The sequence below is a fragment of the Dermochelys coriacea genome, chromosome 1 (assembly GCF_009764565.3).
Source record: "Dermochelys coriacea isolate rDerCor1 chromosome 1, rDerCor1.pri.v4, whole genome shotgun sequence".
In the NCBI taxonomy this organism is placed as follows: Eukaryota; Metazoa; Chordata; order Testudines; family Dermochelyidae; genus Dermochelys; species Dermochelys coriacea.
In genome coordinates, this window is record NC_050068.2 from 326,848,570 (window position 1) to 326,867,304 (window position 18,735).

Sequence of the window (18,735 nt, forward strand, 5' to 3'; positions counted from 1 at the left end):
TCAGCCACTCAGACAGTTCTCTCTGCTGAGCTCGGTCTTCCTCCTTTAGCTGCCATTCCTGTTCCAGGAACTGTGAAGCAAGTTCCTGCTCCTGCACTAAAACCTTGTCCTCAAGCTGTTCAGCCAGCCTTAGCCTTCCTGCTGGCCTCTTGCCATGCCTTTCCTCTAGCCGTAAGTCGCTCTGTCTTTGGGACTGGACCTACTTGTTGGCCCTGTTCAGAACTTCAACAATAAATGAAGCGTGGGCGAGCTGTGGACGTACAGCAGCCAGTAGACGTCAAAGGGCCCATAACAGGACAAGGCACACAGGGTTATTGTCTCAATAGCTCAGTGCAGGAGCACAAAAAGAAATCCTTGTGGAATTTCAAGGACATAAAATGTTACTTTTCCAAACTGAACCTCAGTATATTATGAGAGGGATGCTTCGGATCATGGAAGCTCCCTGGACATGGCTGGGTTAATCACAGCAGAAGAAGTCCAAAGACCATACTAAGTTAAAAATTTAACGCTGTTTTGTGTTTTCTAGAAATTGCAGCACTACTTGAGTTGGGGGAAGGAGGGGCTATCGGTGGCTGTGCTACAAAAGCTTTTTCTGTCATTTCAGCACTTCCACGTTTTTTTGAGGACATAACCATTGTTGTGGTGCCTCGCTGGCAAAGGGAGATGTTATCCCACGCTGCTGGTGGGAAACCTGCATTGTATCCAACCAAAGTATTCAAATGTATAGTGAGTGAAGAGCACATCTGATTGGAGTGGGCTAGTCGGCTTCCCTCCCCTTAAATGTGACTACCTATCTGGAGTTCCTGCTTCAGCAATAGTTTGCAGCTATCAGCACCCAAGTTTGGTTAGAATTCATGAGGAAATCAACAGGATGATATGTTAGCTTTCATGTGGCCTATCTTGTTATGACTGCATGCAAATACACAGAACCCCACAGCTATCCCCTTAATCCCCCTCTTCCTCTGCCACATTTGTGGAAAAAATTTCTGATCTCGGTCAAATTTGGCACAAATGATTTTGTCACCTGCATGGACTACTTCTAAGTGAAATGGACTAGATTTGTAAATGAAAAACATTTTCACCTTCATTCCCCCTCCCCCTCCTGTTTACTCTTTCTAGGCAGCTTGTTACACCATTGGTTACAGAGCTGCATATTTCCAGGTATGGCAATGTGAGGTTATTGTTTTTAAGAAACAGGAATGCCCTAGCAAAAATCTGTACCTTCTCAAGTAAAGATTCACTTTCAAGGCATTTTTATTGTTTGTGTTTCCTGGTCACCATTTTGAACTACACGTGGTGAGGGGAGCCAAGCCACTGGTACCATACGATACTCCATTAGCAAATACATGCTGCTAGCTAGGGCTTCTAATAACTTTTTCTTTGGTTCATAAAACAGAAATCCCTCCCATTGTTATATTAATAAACTTTAAAATGGAGCCAGAAACTTGCCAGTTTCTGTCCCTTTCATGTGTGCAACAGGCTCTGTGGCAGGCTGTTCCTTAGGGAAAGGCATCAAACAGCTCCTTCAAATATGGTCCCAGGATGTGCTACTGCTGCTCCTGCTCCAAAGCCTCCTCTGGGACTGGTTTCAGCAACAGTCTCACTGCATTGTCCTCTCTCAGCGCCTGCTGCTGGCTCCCATCAGTCCCCATGCTGGATTCTGGGACCAGCAGGTCACCATCCTGGCTGACTAGGTCATCATGCACCACTGTTGGCTCTGTGCTTGGTGCACTGCCCAACTCTCAGTTAAACCCATCATAAAATGGGCATGATGTCAGCAAATTGCCTGAGGTACAGTTCTGGTCATTTAATCCATTTCTTGCACTGGTCGGGTAAATTTGCAACACTGCCAGTTTCTTTGCTGTTTGCTCATATGCTTGGTCATTTCTGGTATTTTTACTAAAGTCCACTGTTTTGCTGGCCTCAAACCAGGAATATACCAAAATCTGGCTGTGCTCCAGTCACAATGAAGCGGCGTGCTTTGCAAAAGGCTTGTCCCATTCAGTCAACAAACAGAGAAGACTCTCTGACTGTGTGTTTGCAGTTCGATGTTCAGAAGACAATGGAAAGGTGAAACACTGACTACATGCTCCTGCATTGCACCAAGAGGACCTGCTTCTGTTTCCTGGGAGTTGACTGGAGATTCTTGGATTAGAGAGTACAGAGGAAGTTGGCTCATGGGTTTATGGGATACTTTTGGCGAATTCCCAGGATCCAAGTCGGGGCTGTATCTACTGCAAAGAAGTAAGATTTGAATCCTGGGTCTGAGCCCAAGTCTGGGAGATTTGTGTGTAGACGGAAGGTGGGTGTGGGCTCAAGCCTTAGTCTAAAACTGGGCTTACCTTGCAATTTAGACCTACCCTTTATTATCAAGGAGAATACTCATTATCTCCATTTCTGCTGGAAGGTCACTTCAGAGTAAAACAAGATCCTGCATCATTGACAAACTTCCTTTTTCAGACTGAAATAGAGAATTCTTCTCTGTTCCCTCTGATTCTATTGGTTCGGGAGATCTGTCTGCAGATCAGTTGAGACGCATCCAAGAGGTTGTCGTAGGTGTAAGTGGATCAGCAGTAGGAGCTCAGAATGCAAGTCAATACATGCCCACTGTCTGCTGCTCTATTGAGCTGGCCTTTTTGAGCTCCTTCTCCAAGCCATGAATGATTTGAAGCTGAGGTGGGATGGACCCAGAGCAGCTGATTAACTTACAAGTGTAGGGTTTGCATGCTCCATCACAGGCATCAAATAATAAGTTTTGGATTTACCTGCTCAAAATGAAGTTCAGTGGATGAAAAATATCTGTTGTTCAATGCTTCCTTCTACTGCTGGTCAGAAGGGAACTGTGGAGTCTCCAGTAGTGGTCCAATATGGGGATCTGGCCACTGCTACCTCTCCACAAAGAGCTCTGTTGCAGCAGAAGCTGACTTACTTGTATCTTTTGATTGATTTTTTTAGCAGTGACATCGTTACTGTGGCATCTGAATACTTACCAGGGGTGGGGGGGAACACAAACAGTAATAGTAGAACAGCATTGGCCTATGTGTTCGTAGAGCACCTGGAATAATGGGCCTGATCCTGACTGGGGCTTCTGATGCTATTGTGTAATATGAAAATAGCAAAATCCCCAGAACTTATTATTTGAGCCACCACATATATCTTTTACTACTCAAAGAAGTTAGTCAAATCTAACAATTGATCTTTTATAGAGCCATAGAAACTCTGCACATTAGCTTCTTTGAAATAACCCAAATCTATGATTAACATTTGTTCTATATTTGCTGTTCGCTTTGAGGCAAATACTGAAGTGCTTGCTCAGTTTTCTGTTCTGACACAGACGAACTCCCATTGAAGGCATTGTGGGCTTGCCTGAATAATAACTGAGTGAAAACCTGAGCAAGGACCTCAGGATTAAGACCCTCATATATTACTTGGTGAGGTGGAAAAGAATGGGTTTAAAACAGTATGGGAATGTGCATCATATAACATGTCTCTTATTTACTTCCACCTTTGTACTCAATGTTGTCAGAATAGCTCAGGGTATAGTATTTCAGGTTCATTGCTTATGTAGATCCAGAAGGGGGAGCTCACAGCATTGTTTTGTCAGCTTTAAAATGTCTCTCTTTCATAGGTGATTGAGTTAGATTTTTAAAAAATCTAGAACCTGAAGAGTATTTTGCAACAGATTGGAGGGGACACATACTCTCCTCTAATCTGGGCACATGATTCTCATTCTCATTAATGGGAATATCCTGCCCAGATATGAACAGGAGAAGGTCTCAGAATATTTTAAAATTGGATCCAAATTTGGGCCTAAATTGTCTGAGAGTCTCTTTTCTCTTTGCCTTCCGCTGACTAGAAAGAGTGTCATTAGAATGAAGAGATCTGGAATGTTTCAGTTGTGCACGTGCTTGAATCCCGTTAGCTTTGGCTCTTTTGCTCAGTGCAACAGTTAAAACAACCTCTTACTGAATGAAGAATGTGTATACACGTATAAAGACAAAGATCTCTAGGGCTATAGAAATCTGCAGTGTCTTAGTGGAACGCCTGAAAAAAGGTGCAATCCATGTATATGAAAAAACTCTTTTCAGTAAGAATTCATACAAACGCCATATTCTGTGCTGTGAGAATTAAAAAAAAATGCCTTTGAAAGAGTCAGTACCATAATAGCAGGACCTCTTGAGGAAAGATCTAGGACAGTGGTTCCGAAACTGTAACAGTATGCGAATCCCTTTCACTAAATTGTGAAATCTTGTGAACCCCCTCCTAAAAATGAATATTTCCAGGGATTTAAGTTTAAATTTCCTCTGCACTCCATGGAGCTCCTGCTGCTGGACCCCGTTGACCGCCTCAGTCAACTGAGCTCCACTGAGCTCGGGCTGCAGGTCCTGCTGACTGTCAGGGCTCGGGCTGCCAGCCCCAGCTGCCTGGCCCCGCTCTTCCTGGGGCTTGGGCTGCCAGCCCCACCCATAGCGCTGGGGTTCGGGCAGTCGGCTCCCCTACTGACGGGGGCAGGGCTCGGGCTGCCAGCCCCAACTGCTCTGCCCCGCTCTCCCTGGGGCTTGGGCTCTCTGCCCTGCAACCTGGTCCCACAGCCTCCAATGCCCGGGGTCCTCTGGCCGCCATTAGTGAAATTTTTCTGGCAACCCCCCTGTAACGTTCTGTGAACCCCCAGGGGTTCGTGAACCCCAGTTTGGGAACCACTGATCTAGGATTAGGTCTTCATCCCCTGCTCTGGCTCCTTTATCCCAGGTAAAGACTCTCTCTAAGCCATTAATATAACCGGGGGACTTCCTACAGAGCAAAAACTGAGGAAGACCGGTGTAGGCTATCTTTTAAGGACCCCCTCCAAAGTCCAGGTGTAGGGGCCATGCAAGCCCACAGAGCATAGCACCTTGGAGATTCTGAGCAGTGCTGCAGCTGGGGAGAGACTTCCATAACTTAAACCCGTGGTTCTCAACCTGCAGCCTGCTTGCGGCCCAATCACCACACAGCTGTGGTAGTCCATGTGACATTCTCAGGGCCATATGGGTAGTATGTAGTGTGGATGCAGCCCACCTAACATACGTGGCCCACAATGATAAATAGGTGAGAACTTCAGACTTTGACTTTCCGGGCTGTCTAAGGTGTTTTGGGTACTGCTTCAGCTGCCAGAACTGCCTAGAATCAGGAGGGTGCAAGAGTGGCTTAAAGCTACTTATTCCTCTCTTCCCTCTAGTTGTGAATTTGTGCTGTGCCTCTTAGAATATGTCTTCACTGCAAGTGAAGGTGTATTTGTAGCATGGAAGGACATGTCCATGCTAGCTTTAATTTAGCTAGCATAGGTAATAGTATGTAGACATGATAGTACGGGCTAGCAACCTGAGTAGACACCTAGAGTCTCCATCAGGCTTGTACTTGGGCTGTTACCCCAAGAACAAGCCTGTGCCACCACATCTTCACTACTGTTACCTGCACAAACTAGATTAAAGCTAGCACAGAGATGCAGAAACAAACAGACCTTCACTTTGCAAAGAGGACATATCCTTAAGGGCGCATACCATAGAATCTCACCAACATTATTTTCCTGGGGTAACAGTTTTCATGAAGGTTGCAATCCTTTCTTAAAACTGGTCTCGGTAGCTCAGTATTTTATAATGTTGTGAGTGAACGAATGCAAAACAGATTACTTCGTATATGACACACAATTCCAGAGAAGACAGCAGATCAGTGGTCCATTGCTTTATACAGTATTGGCTGTGAAAATAACGTATTTATTTCTTTTAAAAAAAAATGAGATTAGTTACAATCTCAAATCAGGAAATGCCCTGGGTGATATTGCATGTTTAACCTGAACTTTGACCCCTTGTTTGTCTGCATTCTAATTGTCTTTAGCTAGATGATCATATTATTGCTCAAATACTATAATATACTCTTTTCCTACCACCTTAGGGCTTGTTTGCACAGTGCCTTAGTCTGCGCTAGCAAGGATGTAAATTCTGATGTTCACCAGCATGTTGGACATTGCATGAGCTGTGTGGACCCTGCTGGCACACACTAAAAGTTCCATAGTGCACTTCAGTGTAGTTTGGTTTCTTCAATCAAGGAGACAAAGATATAACAAGATCCAGTGCCTAGAAGTTCAAACAAAGCAAAATCAGGCTGGAAAAGGCACAAAGCTTGGGAAGGAAGGTTGAAATTATGTCTCTGATGACAAAAGACAGAATACATGCGATGCTTCATTGAGACAATGAGAAGCCAGTAAAACTAGATGGTATAGAGTTAAAGTCTGTACAATTTAAATATTTTGGTTCAATGTTAAGCTGTGATAGGGATGTGGATGTTAGGAGTCATATGAAGAGCGCTTGGTGCAAATGGAGGGAGTTGACAGGAATTCTCTTCAATGAGAATATGCCAAGTAAACTAAAGAACAAAGCATATAATGATTAGGGCAGCCATGATGTATGGGTTGCAGTGCTGGCCAGTAAGGAAGAGAGAACCACTACTTAATACTGCTGAAATAATAATGCTCAAGTGGACGCTGGGTAAGATGAGAACTAGCAGGCTGCTCAATGAAATAGTATGAGTCATGATGCAGGTAGCCCTCAGGGAAAAGCTGAGGGAGTATCAACTGAGGTGGTTGGGTCACATGAGACGATGAGATGTGGGATATGTTGGTCAAAGAGTATGTGATCTAGTGGCCACAAGACAAAGACCACAAGGAAGGCCCAGAAAAAGGTGGTTTGCATATCTGAAGGAGGACAGAAGGAAGGCTTGTGTCAGCTTGGAAGACACACTTGACAGTAATGCTTGGAGACAAAGAACAAGAGCCGCCAACCCCAACTAGCAGGACGAGGCAAAGGCAAAGAACAACAACATTGCAATTTAGTATAGCAACAATCCATACTGAGGAAAGTGTCTTGAACTCTATTTGCTCAAACTTTAGAAAAGCTGAATCTTGGGTCGAATCCTAAGTTTGCTTAATGGTTTCAGTTCTTAACTATTGCAGACACTGTTATTCTAGCTATAATATAGCTGTTTTCTCCTTGTTTCCTGACAGCTACTATAAATTTGAGTTGGAAATGTAGTTGTCACAGGAGGAAGAGGAAACATTTTATCACTTTCCCTTATAGTGAACCTTCCCTGTTTCTGCTGGAGGTCTGCTTGGAGAACCCGAGAACTGGGATCTTTTTCAATGCTCTACTGATGAAGTTTGTTGAAAGTTTAACGTAGTTCTTTCATCTGAATTGTTCAGCAGGTGTTAGAATTAAGTCAAGATGTTAAAATTAAAATTTTCTTTTATATTCTCAAATTTCACTTCTTTAGTACTTGTAATATCATAATCGTACTAGTTCTCTAGTTATCCATAGTGTTACAAGAAAAACAAACAGAAGAAACAGTTTCATTCCTTTTATATTTTATTATTCTGTTTGCAGAAGCATCTAAAATGTGCTGGACTCTAAATACAAAGGAGAAATAGTTTCTGCCCCAAAAAACATAGCAAAAAAGAGCAATAATCCTCCCCTCCTCCTTCCAGGAGCTCCTGTAAGGTCCAAGGGTATATCTGTGCTGCAGTCAAAGGTGTGATTGCAAGCGTGGGTTGGTATACCTGCACTAGCTTTCATCTAGCTAGCTCTCGCACCTTCAATTGCATTGTGGGCATACCCTGTAAGTTAAAAGTTCCATAATCCCCTATGACCTGAACAGGGATGCATCTCGACAAACCTGCAGTTACAGGTATGTAACCTCCTCTTCCTAATTAAACCTCACATTCCCCTTTCTTGTAGGTAAATAAGTGTTAGTATCCCCATATTACAGATGAAAAAACAAGGGATAAGTGACTGCTCAACCATCATACAGCAAATACCCATCACACCTGTCATAAATATAAAGGGAAGGGTAACCACCTTTCTGTATACAGTGCTATAAAATCCCTCCTGGCCAGAGGCAAAACCCTTTCACCTGTAAAGGGTTAAGGAGCTAAGGTAACCTTGCTGGCACCTGACCCAAAATGATCAATGAGGGGACGAGATACTTTCAAATCGGAGGTGGGGGGACAAAGGGTTCTGTCTGTCTGATGTGATGTTTTTTGCCGGGAACAGATCAGAAAAGCAAGCCTTCCAACTCCTGTTAAATTAGTAAGTAATCTAGCTAGAAAATGCATTAGATTTCCTTTTGTTTAATGGCTGGTAAAATAAGCTGTGTTGGAGGGAATGTATATTCCTGTTTTTGTGTCTTTTTGTAACTTAAGTTTTTGCCTAGAGGGATTCTCTGTGTTTTGAATCGGATTACCCTGTAAGGTATTGACCATCCTGATTTTACAGGGGTGATTCTTTTACCTTTTCTTTAATTAAAATTCTTCTTTTAAGAACCTGATTGCTTTTTTATTGTTCTTAAGATCCAAGGGTTTGGGTCTGTGTTCACCTGTACCAATTGGTGAGGATTCTTATTAAACCTTCCCCAGGAAAGGGGGTGTAGAGCTTGGGGGGATATTTTGGGGGAAGACGTCTCCAAGTGGTCTCTTTCCCTGTTCTTTAAAACGCTTGGTGGTGGCAGCATACTGTTCAAGGACAAGGCAAAATTTGTACCTTGGGGAAGTTTTTAACCGAAGTTGGTAAGAATAAGCTTAGGGGGTCTTTCTTGCAGGTCCCCACATCTGTACCCTAAAGTTCAGAGTGGGGAAGGAACCTTGACAACACCAAAGCTAGATCTCCTGGCCCACCAGCCAAGTGCCTTCCATTGCCACTCATGCAAGTCATTCACTCTTTCTGTGCGTGTTTGTTTGCCTGTCTCTCACATGAGCTTGTTAAAAATGCTTTGCACTTTCATCTTTAGAGATCAAAGCACTTGCCAAAAGGGGCAAGCAAGCATCAGCAGTCCCATTTTACAGATAGCATAATTAAGCACATTGATTTGAAGCGATTTTTCTGTCATTACAGGAGCTGTCCTTATCTTTCTTTTCATTTTGTTGTTGACACATTTGTTGAGTACTGTTGTACTTCTGTCATCTCTGGTCTTTTTAGTTTGACTAAATGGCATCATATAAAACACAGTACCTTAAATGAATTGACCCAACAACAAAAGATTTTGCATTTCAAGTTATCAAAAGCTACTCTTCCCTTGTACATAGAGGTACATCACTAATGTTATTGCCTCTGAGTAAACAACAGTTTGCCAATAAAAACCACCCCACAGAATTCCAGGAGGAAAATATATGCAAGTTCCCTGATTCCTGCCAATATAGCCCTGCGAGAAAAACTTGTAATTAAACTTTACCTTGTGCAATCATGGTGTGCTACTATTAACATACTACTACTACTACTACTACTATTAACATAGTAAAATGGGAAGAAAAAGAGATTAGGTTGTCCACAGCCTTCAGACCAATCTGTCTCTAATTACCTGTCTACTTTTAATTAATAGAAGTGTCAGTGAATCTCTGCAATAGTCCTGTGTAATCTGCATAATAAATATTACCATAGCTTTTCCATTCACTATTTAAGAATCATCTCATCGTCCACTGAAATGCATCCACCTCTGGGAGGAAATGTAACTGTTTTTAACAGGTGCATCATGACAGTTTGGACTACAATTGAATACCACCTTATCCAGTTGAAACTATAGGAACATTTAGGTCAGCAGATTGCAGTTACCCAAACTGTCACTTGGCCAGAACATCTCTGATCTTACAGTAAATGCTGCGGGATTTTTAACAGACCTTTTCTGGTTAAATCTTCATTCTTATGTTTAATAAAAAGATAACAAGAAGTACAATGCCTCCTAGCACTATGCTGAGGCAAACATTATTTATTTATTTCCAGTAGTGATCTTGATGTGCTAGCTGCTTTCTAAACAGAAAAGAAGGCACTGTCCCTGACTCACTTCTTGGGAAGCATGCTCTACTTTAGTCTCCTGAGTTTTTCCTTGTAGTGTAGATATCCTTCTATACCAGTCACTGAAGAGCCACCAGCCAATCCTGGGAAATCTATGCTGAGCCCTTGTTCTTCATATCTCTTTATTTTTTTAAGGAATTTCGCTCTTTCCAGTAATTTAGTAGTGAGGTTCTAGACGTTTTATCTACTCTCTCTCATGCAGTTATCCTGGCAAAACATCTGCATTGTTACATAAATAAAAGATGCTCCAAGGGAGCTCCGGTTTCTCCTGTTAACTACTGCAAAACATCTCGCACAGTACCCTGCCCCTCCCCTGACCAGACAGCAAGTATGAAAAATCGGTACGGGGATGAGGTATAAGAGGCACCTATATAAGAAAAAGCCCCAAATATCAGGACTGTCCCTATAAAACCAGGACATCTGGTCACCCTACCCTGCCTCAAGAAAGAATGAATAAATAAATAAAATCTTTATCTACAAATATGTGTATCTCTCACTCCTGCTGCTTTTAATTTTGTGCTTTGTTTCAGTATTACTTAGTTACTTGACTTGTATAAATAGTTTTTTTAAAAAACAGCACTTTTCAAAGTGCTTGTTGTTCTTGGCACAGGATCAGTTCTGGTGTCCAACTGGTAGGACCTGAAACTTGTTGTTTAATAAGTGCCTGTAGTCAAAACAGTTGGTGTATGCAACGACTGATCTGGTATTTGTTGCAGCAGGTCATCTGCCTGATTTCTAACACATGCACAATACCTAATCACGTTGCTGTATATCTCTGACGGAGTCCGTGGTAATGTGAATCATTTCACGTTCCAAAAGTACAACATGTTTACAGTCGTCGTAGAATCAGATTACGTTGGCAGTGCGTTCCTCTCTGTAAGTGGTTTCAGTTTACATTTTGTCTTCTAGTAGGGTATTTGCATAATTTTGCTGATCCTACTTTATTTATAGACCTTTTTAGAAACGGGGAGTCGTTTTAGCTGTTTAATTTTAGGAAGTAGAACTTGTATCTGTTGCAAATGAAGAAACGTGCAGCACAGATGTTGTTTTAGCACTTGATAATTAATTTCCAAATTATGTCATTTGACTTAGTCTGGAGTGTATACTACTTGCACTGCTTTTTATCAGAAACAACAGTACTTTTCTTTGAATTGGCTGTTTATTTCCTTTGTCAGTTTACAAGAAGGATCAAAATGAAACTGACTGTGCCATTTCCTTTACTGCGCACAGTGTAAGGGTGGATACAGTTTGCGGATATTGTTTCAAAACTTTTCAACTGGACTTGGAACAGTTATTTTGTCAAACTCTCACTGGTAAAGTTATCCTTGGATCGTGCAACGCTCTGCTGTGGTTTGTTGGCATCAAATCTGAGTTTATTTTTATCTAGCCTCACATATTTGGTTTTGTAGGGTTTTTTTTTTTTAGATTGTTGCTACAAAATGAAAGTGCTTACAAGGTGATTATGAACTCTGATTATGAAGCAACTGCCAGTTATTGCAAGATAACCCTCTCTGCCAATACTTCAGTTGTTCAGTTTTCTGGCTCCTAACTAGAATTGTTTCGGGAAGGGGGAGTTCGTTGTTTGTTTTGTTTTGTTTTGTTTTGTTTTTAATTAGAACTAATGCCAAGCACGTTTTCAAACTTTGACCTGGAATTAGTACACTGTAGAAGATTTCATACAATATTTACTGAAATAGTAGGTAATAAGTTGCTCAACTTTTCACAATGAATAGCTGTGTAATTAAAATTCAGAGTATAGAACTCAGAGAAACAATATTTCATGTGTGCACACTGTATGGAATTATCATGAGTAAGTAGCACATTAATCTGTATAACGATTATGGCATAACAGTTTAATAGACCAGAATCACATTGTAAATGAGATACTACACTTCATTGAACCACTGGTTAAATATTTTAAACAAAGATAGATAAATAGCATTTATACTATACTGAAGGTCATCTGATTAAATCAGGTCAGACTGAACAAATAATTTGACCGCAAATCTTGTACAGGTCAAGAAAGACAATTGAAAAAAAGACATTTCTATAGTGATAAATGTGAACACTAAACGGAGTCTTACTGTATTATAACTGTTTACTGCCAGCAGAATATTTTTAATACATTTTTTCAGCAATTCAGTTCTGCTTATTCTAATGGAATATAATACAGAACTATGAACCAAAGTGCTGGGTTTACTGAATTATTCATGAATTAAATTTAGAATGAATATACCATTTTCACCCTCTTTGGTAGATTGCCTTTTTATTTGGCTTTTTGAGGATTATAATCTTGAGGCTGGAAAGTTTTTTGTTGTTTTTTTTGTTTGTGTTTTTTTTTTTTTTTTAAAAAGTTTTTGCTTTAGGCTCTGTCTACATAGGAAGTCAAATCATGGTAAACTGCAAATGTGTTTGACCATGAGAGTTGCTGGCAGGGTTCTAGCATGTTTTCTGACTTTGTACATGGGGATTTTTTGGCCTGAGAACTACTTCTAGGCCATACCAAGAGAAACTGAGGTTTTTCATTTGGTAATGGTGTTTGCTCTTCTCTCCCACTGCCTGGCCAGAGCTGTCCCTCTCTGAGCCTTCCCCTTCTGGCCATTTACAACACTTCGTGATCTTGTATCTCCCATTGATGCACAAGAGACTGTTTTGAAAACTGAATCTTTTGTCTTTTTCCTAGAATTAGTTGTGTTAACGAAGATAAGCATTTCAGATGAAAGAGGGGTTTACTGTGAAAGTAACACATACTTGTGTTTTCAGTCTGCCTCAATTAAAAAACTGAGGTTTTAACATCAAAATATGATCTGTTTAGTGTACAGTAAATCAGGATCCAACTTTTTAATCTAGTAAAATATGACCAGTTGATACAACTCATTAGAATTAATGAACTTGAACTGAGTACATCTCCTCTGTACTTCAGAGACTACTTCATATTTTATCTCAGGAGTGGAGATCAGCCGGGATGCTTGATCTTATGAGTGTAGTCGTCAGAGAGCTAGGAACAAGGCATTCTCAGACACGGGTTTTCAACTTTGGAACTTGCTGCATTTTTGCCCCCTCTTTCCCACTGACACTGGTCGGACAGAATCTGAGTTTGTTGACCTTCAGAGCATGCTGCATTTCTATTTTCTTATGTTTTTTCTGAGGGGATGGAATTGAGGAGGAAGGATTTTAGTCTTTAGTTTTTGTGGATTTGAACGTCCTTATTGATTGTCATTGTGTCAATGTGATTATTATTGTATTTTTTAAATTATGGATCTGTATAAACACATAGGTTGAGCACGTGCTGTTGTTAAAAATAAGTAGCCTCTCATGTCACTAGGTAAATTGAAACTCATTCGCTTCTGACCAGGAAATTCAGATGTTGCTATTCCTGCAGAATAGCTATTGTTATTTCCCAAAGACCAGTGGAATTAGTAAAGTGGTTCAGAGACAAGAGCTTGAGGACTTGAGCCATTGCAGCAGAGGGTTTGGGAAAAGTAGAGGATTGCATCGTGTGGTGGTGCATTGAAAGAGGGTTGGAAACTGAGTCTCAGAGTCTTGAAGAGCAGTGCTGGAGATTCAGGGATCATCCAGTCTTGCTCCCCAAATAGCATAAAGACATCACATCTGGTGTGCACAAAAATCTGATTTGGCTGGGACAGTTGGATTACATCCATGTTTCCATGGGACATGGAGAGTTTGCTGGAACAGTTTAATGATCATTTGCAGTGCTATTCAGAAAAGGGAAACTTAGTTGTATAGCCGTAAAATACACTTTAGGATCTCGTAATAATTTTTTAAATAAAACAAGCTTCAAGTTATTATATTTTCTTTCTTAAAATGCATGGATGTTAATCTAGTGGGGGAAAGTTGAACTCTGTTCTCAAAGATTAATGCTGCTAAGATGTTAACTCCTTGGCAGCAGAAGCCAAACTTTGTTGCTGTGAACATCTACTTTGCCGCAGTGGATGAGCAGAAACCTGCAGGCAGGCACAAAAGGATTAATGCTGTAAAGAGGATTGCAACTCTGCTTGTGTTCTACCTGACAGATCACAAATGCTTGTGGATTTGACAGTAGTTCTTTTATAAAATAATTGCACTGTACTTAGTTATTTATGTGTAATGCGAACATATAAATTTACAAACACTCCAGTAAATTTGTGATGTCTCCCAAATTTTATACCTACTCAGGTGAACAAATGTATTTATAGCATTGCAAGATATCTTCAGAAATTGCAACAGTGTGGAATTCAGTTTAGCATTATAATTACTTGTATTGATTTATCAGAGGCACCTATCTAGCATTAATCATTTTATAAGATTTTTAAAATAAAAACAGAAGTATATTTATGACTAAGTTATTTGATTCATGTATAGTTATTATGCTATTTAATGTGAACATGTAGGACCTTATTTTCAACAGGTTGTATGCATATAAATTCACTTGCACTTCTCTGCCTAATTTGCATGCACAGTTACCACAGGTGCATGTAGAAATCCGATTTTTACATGGACAAATGGCCAGTTACATCCTTATTGGATACTTGTGTGTGCAAATACCTAATGGGAGCGTACACATTGTATCTGCATTTTTGTGTGTGCAGTTGTGGTTTTTCTTTTTTCAATTCTTTTTATAGGCTATATATTGGCAAATCAATAAAAATGTAATTTGAAAAATAAAACAAGCTTAAACAACCAAATTTAATTTCTAGGTACTTGCAAAGGGAAGAATGCAACCGTTCTGTTTAAACAATTGAGTATGACAATGGACCTGATATTTGCTTTTTCATATGTATAGGGAGGTATATATTTTTCCTTTTATTTCCAGCAGTCCTTAAGGTATTTTCAGCTGAGGCCAAGTAATATTTCTGATAATTCTCAAAGTACCTGCTGAAAATGTAGAAGGTTATTTATAGCCATGTTTTGTTTGTGGGTATTCAAAGATATGGAAGGAAATGCCAGATATAACTGTCAGTACTGATCACAAGAAAGTCAGCCATTCTCTTATGCTTTAAGTAAAACATTAAAATTATCCTGGTAACCTTTCCTCCTTTCCCCCAAACACATATACATTTAAAAAATGGAGGAATAAATTATTATATATTAACATAGTGCTCCTTATTTCTGACATTTCATATAAATTACAAGTTCTACTGTGAATGTATTGCTTTGCTCTTGGAATTAATTGTTTGGGAAAGTTTTTGATGGAACAATTCAACCTTTTTCTTGATTGAAAATTACATATAATGAGAACTACATTAAAAAAAATCTGAAGCTGCTCACGTATGTGATTCTTTCGATGACTCTAAAATACTGATCTACTTAAATGGTCATTATCTGTGTCTGTAAATTAACCTGAGTGTCTTTCTTTCCAGAAGATTCATTTTAATTATCTATAAACGGGATATATCACCCTCAACTATTACATCCTTAGGTATAATGCTTAAGGTATCATTTTCTAGAAGGCAGTCAGTCTTGACAAGTCTAATAGCTGAAGTGATAGTCTGAGCAGTCCATGCTGAATATTTAAGGAGGAAAAGTTTTTACCAACAGTTTTAATTCACAGGGAGTCTGTCATTTAGAGGTTGTTGGTTGGTTACATAACAGCACCTTGTCATCAGAATCTCAAAGTAGTAAAAATTTAGAATATAATTCAAACTTTTTTTGTTTGGCAGGACAAGGTAGATTAAATTAAAACATTTGCAATAAAAGAGTTACAGGATGTTACACTGGTCCACAATCAAATTGCATAAAATAATTAATATGGTTTAACTAAATAAGAAAAGTAACAGTACCTTTCAAAAATGACTTATTACAAGTAAAACTGTTATCAGAAAACTGAAATACAAAATCAGAAGAATAATAAGAGGTGATCAGACAAGGATTTATTTTAAAAATTGAACTTGTGCCCTCTCTTTACTTATTGATGTTTGTAATTTTTTTCTTTTACTGCTTTTTATTAGCTTTAAAAAATTGGAATGCCAAATTTGGTGTTTCTTGAGCTGTTGGAGGACCCCTGAGAGATCTCAAGGCATGTTTATCATGAGTCTGCCAACTTACTTGAAGGGGGTGGGGGTAGGGTATTGAATCTTTAAGAGAGGCTTCCTTTATTCAAAGTGTTGTTTAGTCATTGATGTTAAATAGGTTTCTAACAAAAACAAAAAAGTTTAAAATATTCTAACTAAAACTCTCTTCCATTTCTTTGAGCTCTTGTAATATTACCATTGCACTGGTTTTCCAGACATCACAGTCTTCTTAGCTAGACAGAACCTGAATGGCCACTGTAAAAAGAACAAGCAAGGAAAAAACTGGGGTGGATGGAAAAGAATCTTTTCTTGCCACTTTTATACATGATAAAGAAGCAAAAGAAGAATAACTCTAGAGAAGCAAAATGGAGTAAACCTCCACTTTTGTCCCCCTTTGCCCACCACCTTTAAGCATTCAGCATATAGTTCCCAAGCACTGCATAGATGTCTGTCTGCCATAGATATTATTTTATTCTTTGCTTCTTCAGTAGAGGGAAGTGCCATTGATTATTGGAAATTAGCAGTACTGGCAACATTTAGGAATTTATCTTGCTTCCAACTAAAATCTGTGGTAAAATTCCCATGACTTCAGTGAGAGCAGGATTGGGCCCTTACGGGCAGAGTGAGTGTGGGGAAGGATGTGGAAACAACTTGTTTGACATTCCTTTTACAATCTAAGTCATAGATGAATCTTTCTGACAATGGTGGATTTGTGCTTGGGCATATGCCAGCCAAAGTATTTTCATGTTTTGACCCTATCCTAGAAAGCTATGCTTAAAGATCATTTGAAATACCAAAAAAAGAAAGTTTAACTCTTCATATTCACAATTAGTCATTCAAATGCAAATCGTTTAGTTTGAGAAGCATGATGCTATGTGCTTTTGTTAATATTCTTTTGGTTAATGGAATGGCCTTGCGTAGTAGTGCAATAGGTAGCATTCTGTTGAATTTTTCATTTTAGGCTTCTTTGAGGGTTTTAGACAAGAACTGTTTCCCTGTATTCTGGGCCAAAACTTAACTTACAGGTTTTCAGCACAGAAGCAAATTATTTTAGTTACACAGTCAATTAAAGTAATTTAGCGTCTTTTTGTGAACATTGGGGTGAGGGAATTCTTTGTACCACATGGAATGTAAAGGAAACATCTTTATATTTTTTTTAATAATAATGGTGCTAAAGGAGAGGAATTGTGGATGAGTAGCTAGAGTTCCAAAATAGCACCTCTTCTCATGGGCCAAGGACCAACATGTGCTACATCTTCTAGAAACTACATTTAAGTTGGCAATGTCAAGGTTACAGGGCTAGCTTCACCTCCGTCCTCTGAGTGCATCCATACAGGTCTCAGGCCTTCTGCGTTTTGCCTCTCCTGGGATATGGAATTCTGCAATTCTCCCACTATTAAAGTGGGCTCTGGGCTACAGTACCTTGTGTCTCATCCGTTGAGTAGCTGACCCTATAGGTCCAACTGGGTTCAATACCTGCATTTCTTCCCTTCAGGAGTCTGTGACCAGTGGTATACAGTGGTCAGACAGACTTCTTAAACCAAAGTATTGTTTAATTTGAACAGTAAGAATTAAGCATTTAGAGAAAAAAGATTCGTAAACAGTCCTTCAGGCTTATCTAACTTAACTAAAGCCTGTAATGAGAGCTAGGCAGACCTAACTTCTTCAACCACCCCAGTGTGAGTCCTGAATGTCAGGCTGAACAGCTGCCCAACAACTGCCTGACTTCTGGACAGTGTCTTTTTAACTATTTATAGGCCTTTTGCTCATCTGGCCCCCAGCATTGCCCTCCCCTTCCCCCCGCACCTCCCCATGGCAAACAAATTTTGTAACTTGGTTGGAGCCTGGAGGTAGAATTTTCACTGCCAATAGTTTGGGCATTGTCTCTTAATAACCTTGAAGTGTTTTCTGGAGAGGTGGCTTGTCTTGAGCTATTCTTTGTTCTTTCTATTTGTTTTCCTTGCAGTCCACAATTAAACTAAACCAACATATTCATACCGTAAACATCCCAGTAACTAGGTCACATACAGTATTTGTAAATTATTACAAAGCAGCCTCACGTCCATCACAAGGCGCTCCCTAGAAAATTAGTAGATCTTAGGTGAGTAATCTGAGAACCGAACAGTTTATTAAGGATTAACATTTCAGTGCCTCCATTTCCCCTGTGGTACTAAAAATTAGGTACAGTAATATTTGCTTGCTATACTTTACAAAGGTATTGACAGTTTGTAAAATGTTTGTAAAATGCTTTGAGATCTCCTGATAAAACGTTAGGTAAGTGTTAAGTATTGCTATTTGCACTTACATAGTGTTTTACAATCTTCAGAGCACTGTACACAGTTGTTTTTGTGTTTCATATTTACACATTGGCATTATGACTGATTTCAACAATAATTAACCAGTGTAATGTTATGTGGTGAAAGCCTCATGATTTCAACACAGAATGGTATAACTTCATCTTTTCTAACTGCTTTTATTTAATTTTTTTGCCTGTGAAATGTTTTAAAATGTATTCTTTGTCCATTACAGAACGAAGACACAATTCAATGTGTAAACCTTCCCCATCTCCAGCTTCTCCACCCTCCAATTCCAGGACATCGCTAGTACAAATTAAACAGAAATCCTGTATCAGCGGCCATAACCCTGTCAGCAGCAACTCAAAGCCATTCAAAACTCCCAAAGACAATCTACTTACCTCCACTAGCAAACAGCACACAGTCTTTCCTTCAAAAGTATCAAGGGATAAACCATGGTAAGTACCATTACAGTGGATAGCTGATTTGTCTGCGTTTGTTTATCTGTATTTTTTTTTAAAATCTGTTTGTGTATCTCACGGTCCTCTAAAGAATATACAT

At 39.6% G+C, this 18,735-nt stretch overlaps 1 protein-coding gene across 8 annotated transcripts in view; it reads left to right on the forward strand.

Moving 5' to 3' along the window:
• Positions 1-18,735, forward strand: part of ATXN7L1 (ataxin 7 like 1) — a 204,230-nt gene that overhangs the window by 105,415 nt on the left and 80,080 nt on the right. For 6 of the 8 annotated variants that reach the window (XM_038416750.2, XM_038416777.2, XM_043497164.1 and 3 more), the window contains one exon: positions 18,410-18,632. In XM_038416750.2, the coding sequence (XP_038272678.1) occupies positions 18,410-18,632 (223 nt within the window). Of the gene's footprint in view, positions 1-10,553; positions 10,746-10,796; positions 11,326-18,409; positions 18,633-18,735 lie in introns of those variants that run through there. The other 2 variants (XM_038416787.2, XM_038416802.2) reach the window with 2 other exon arrangements.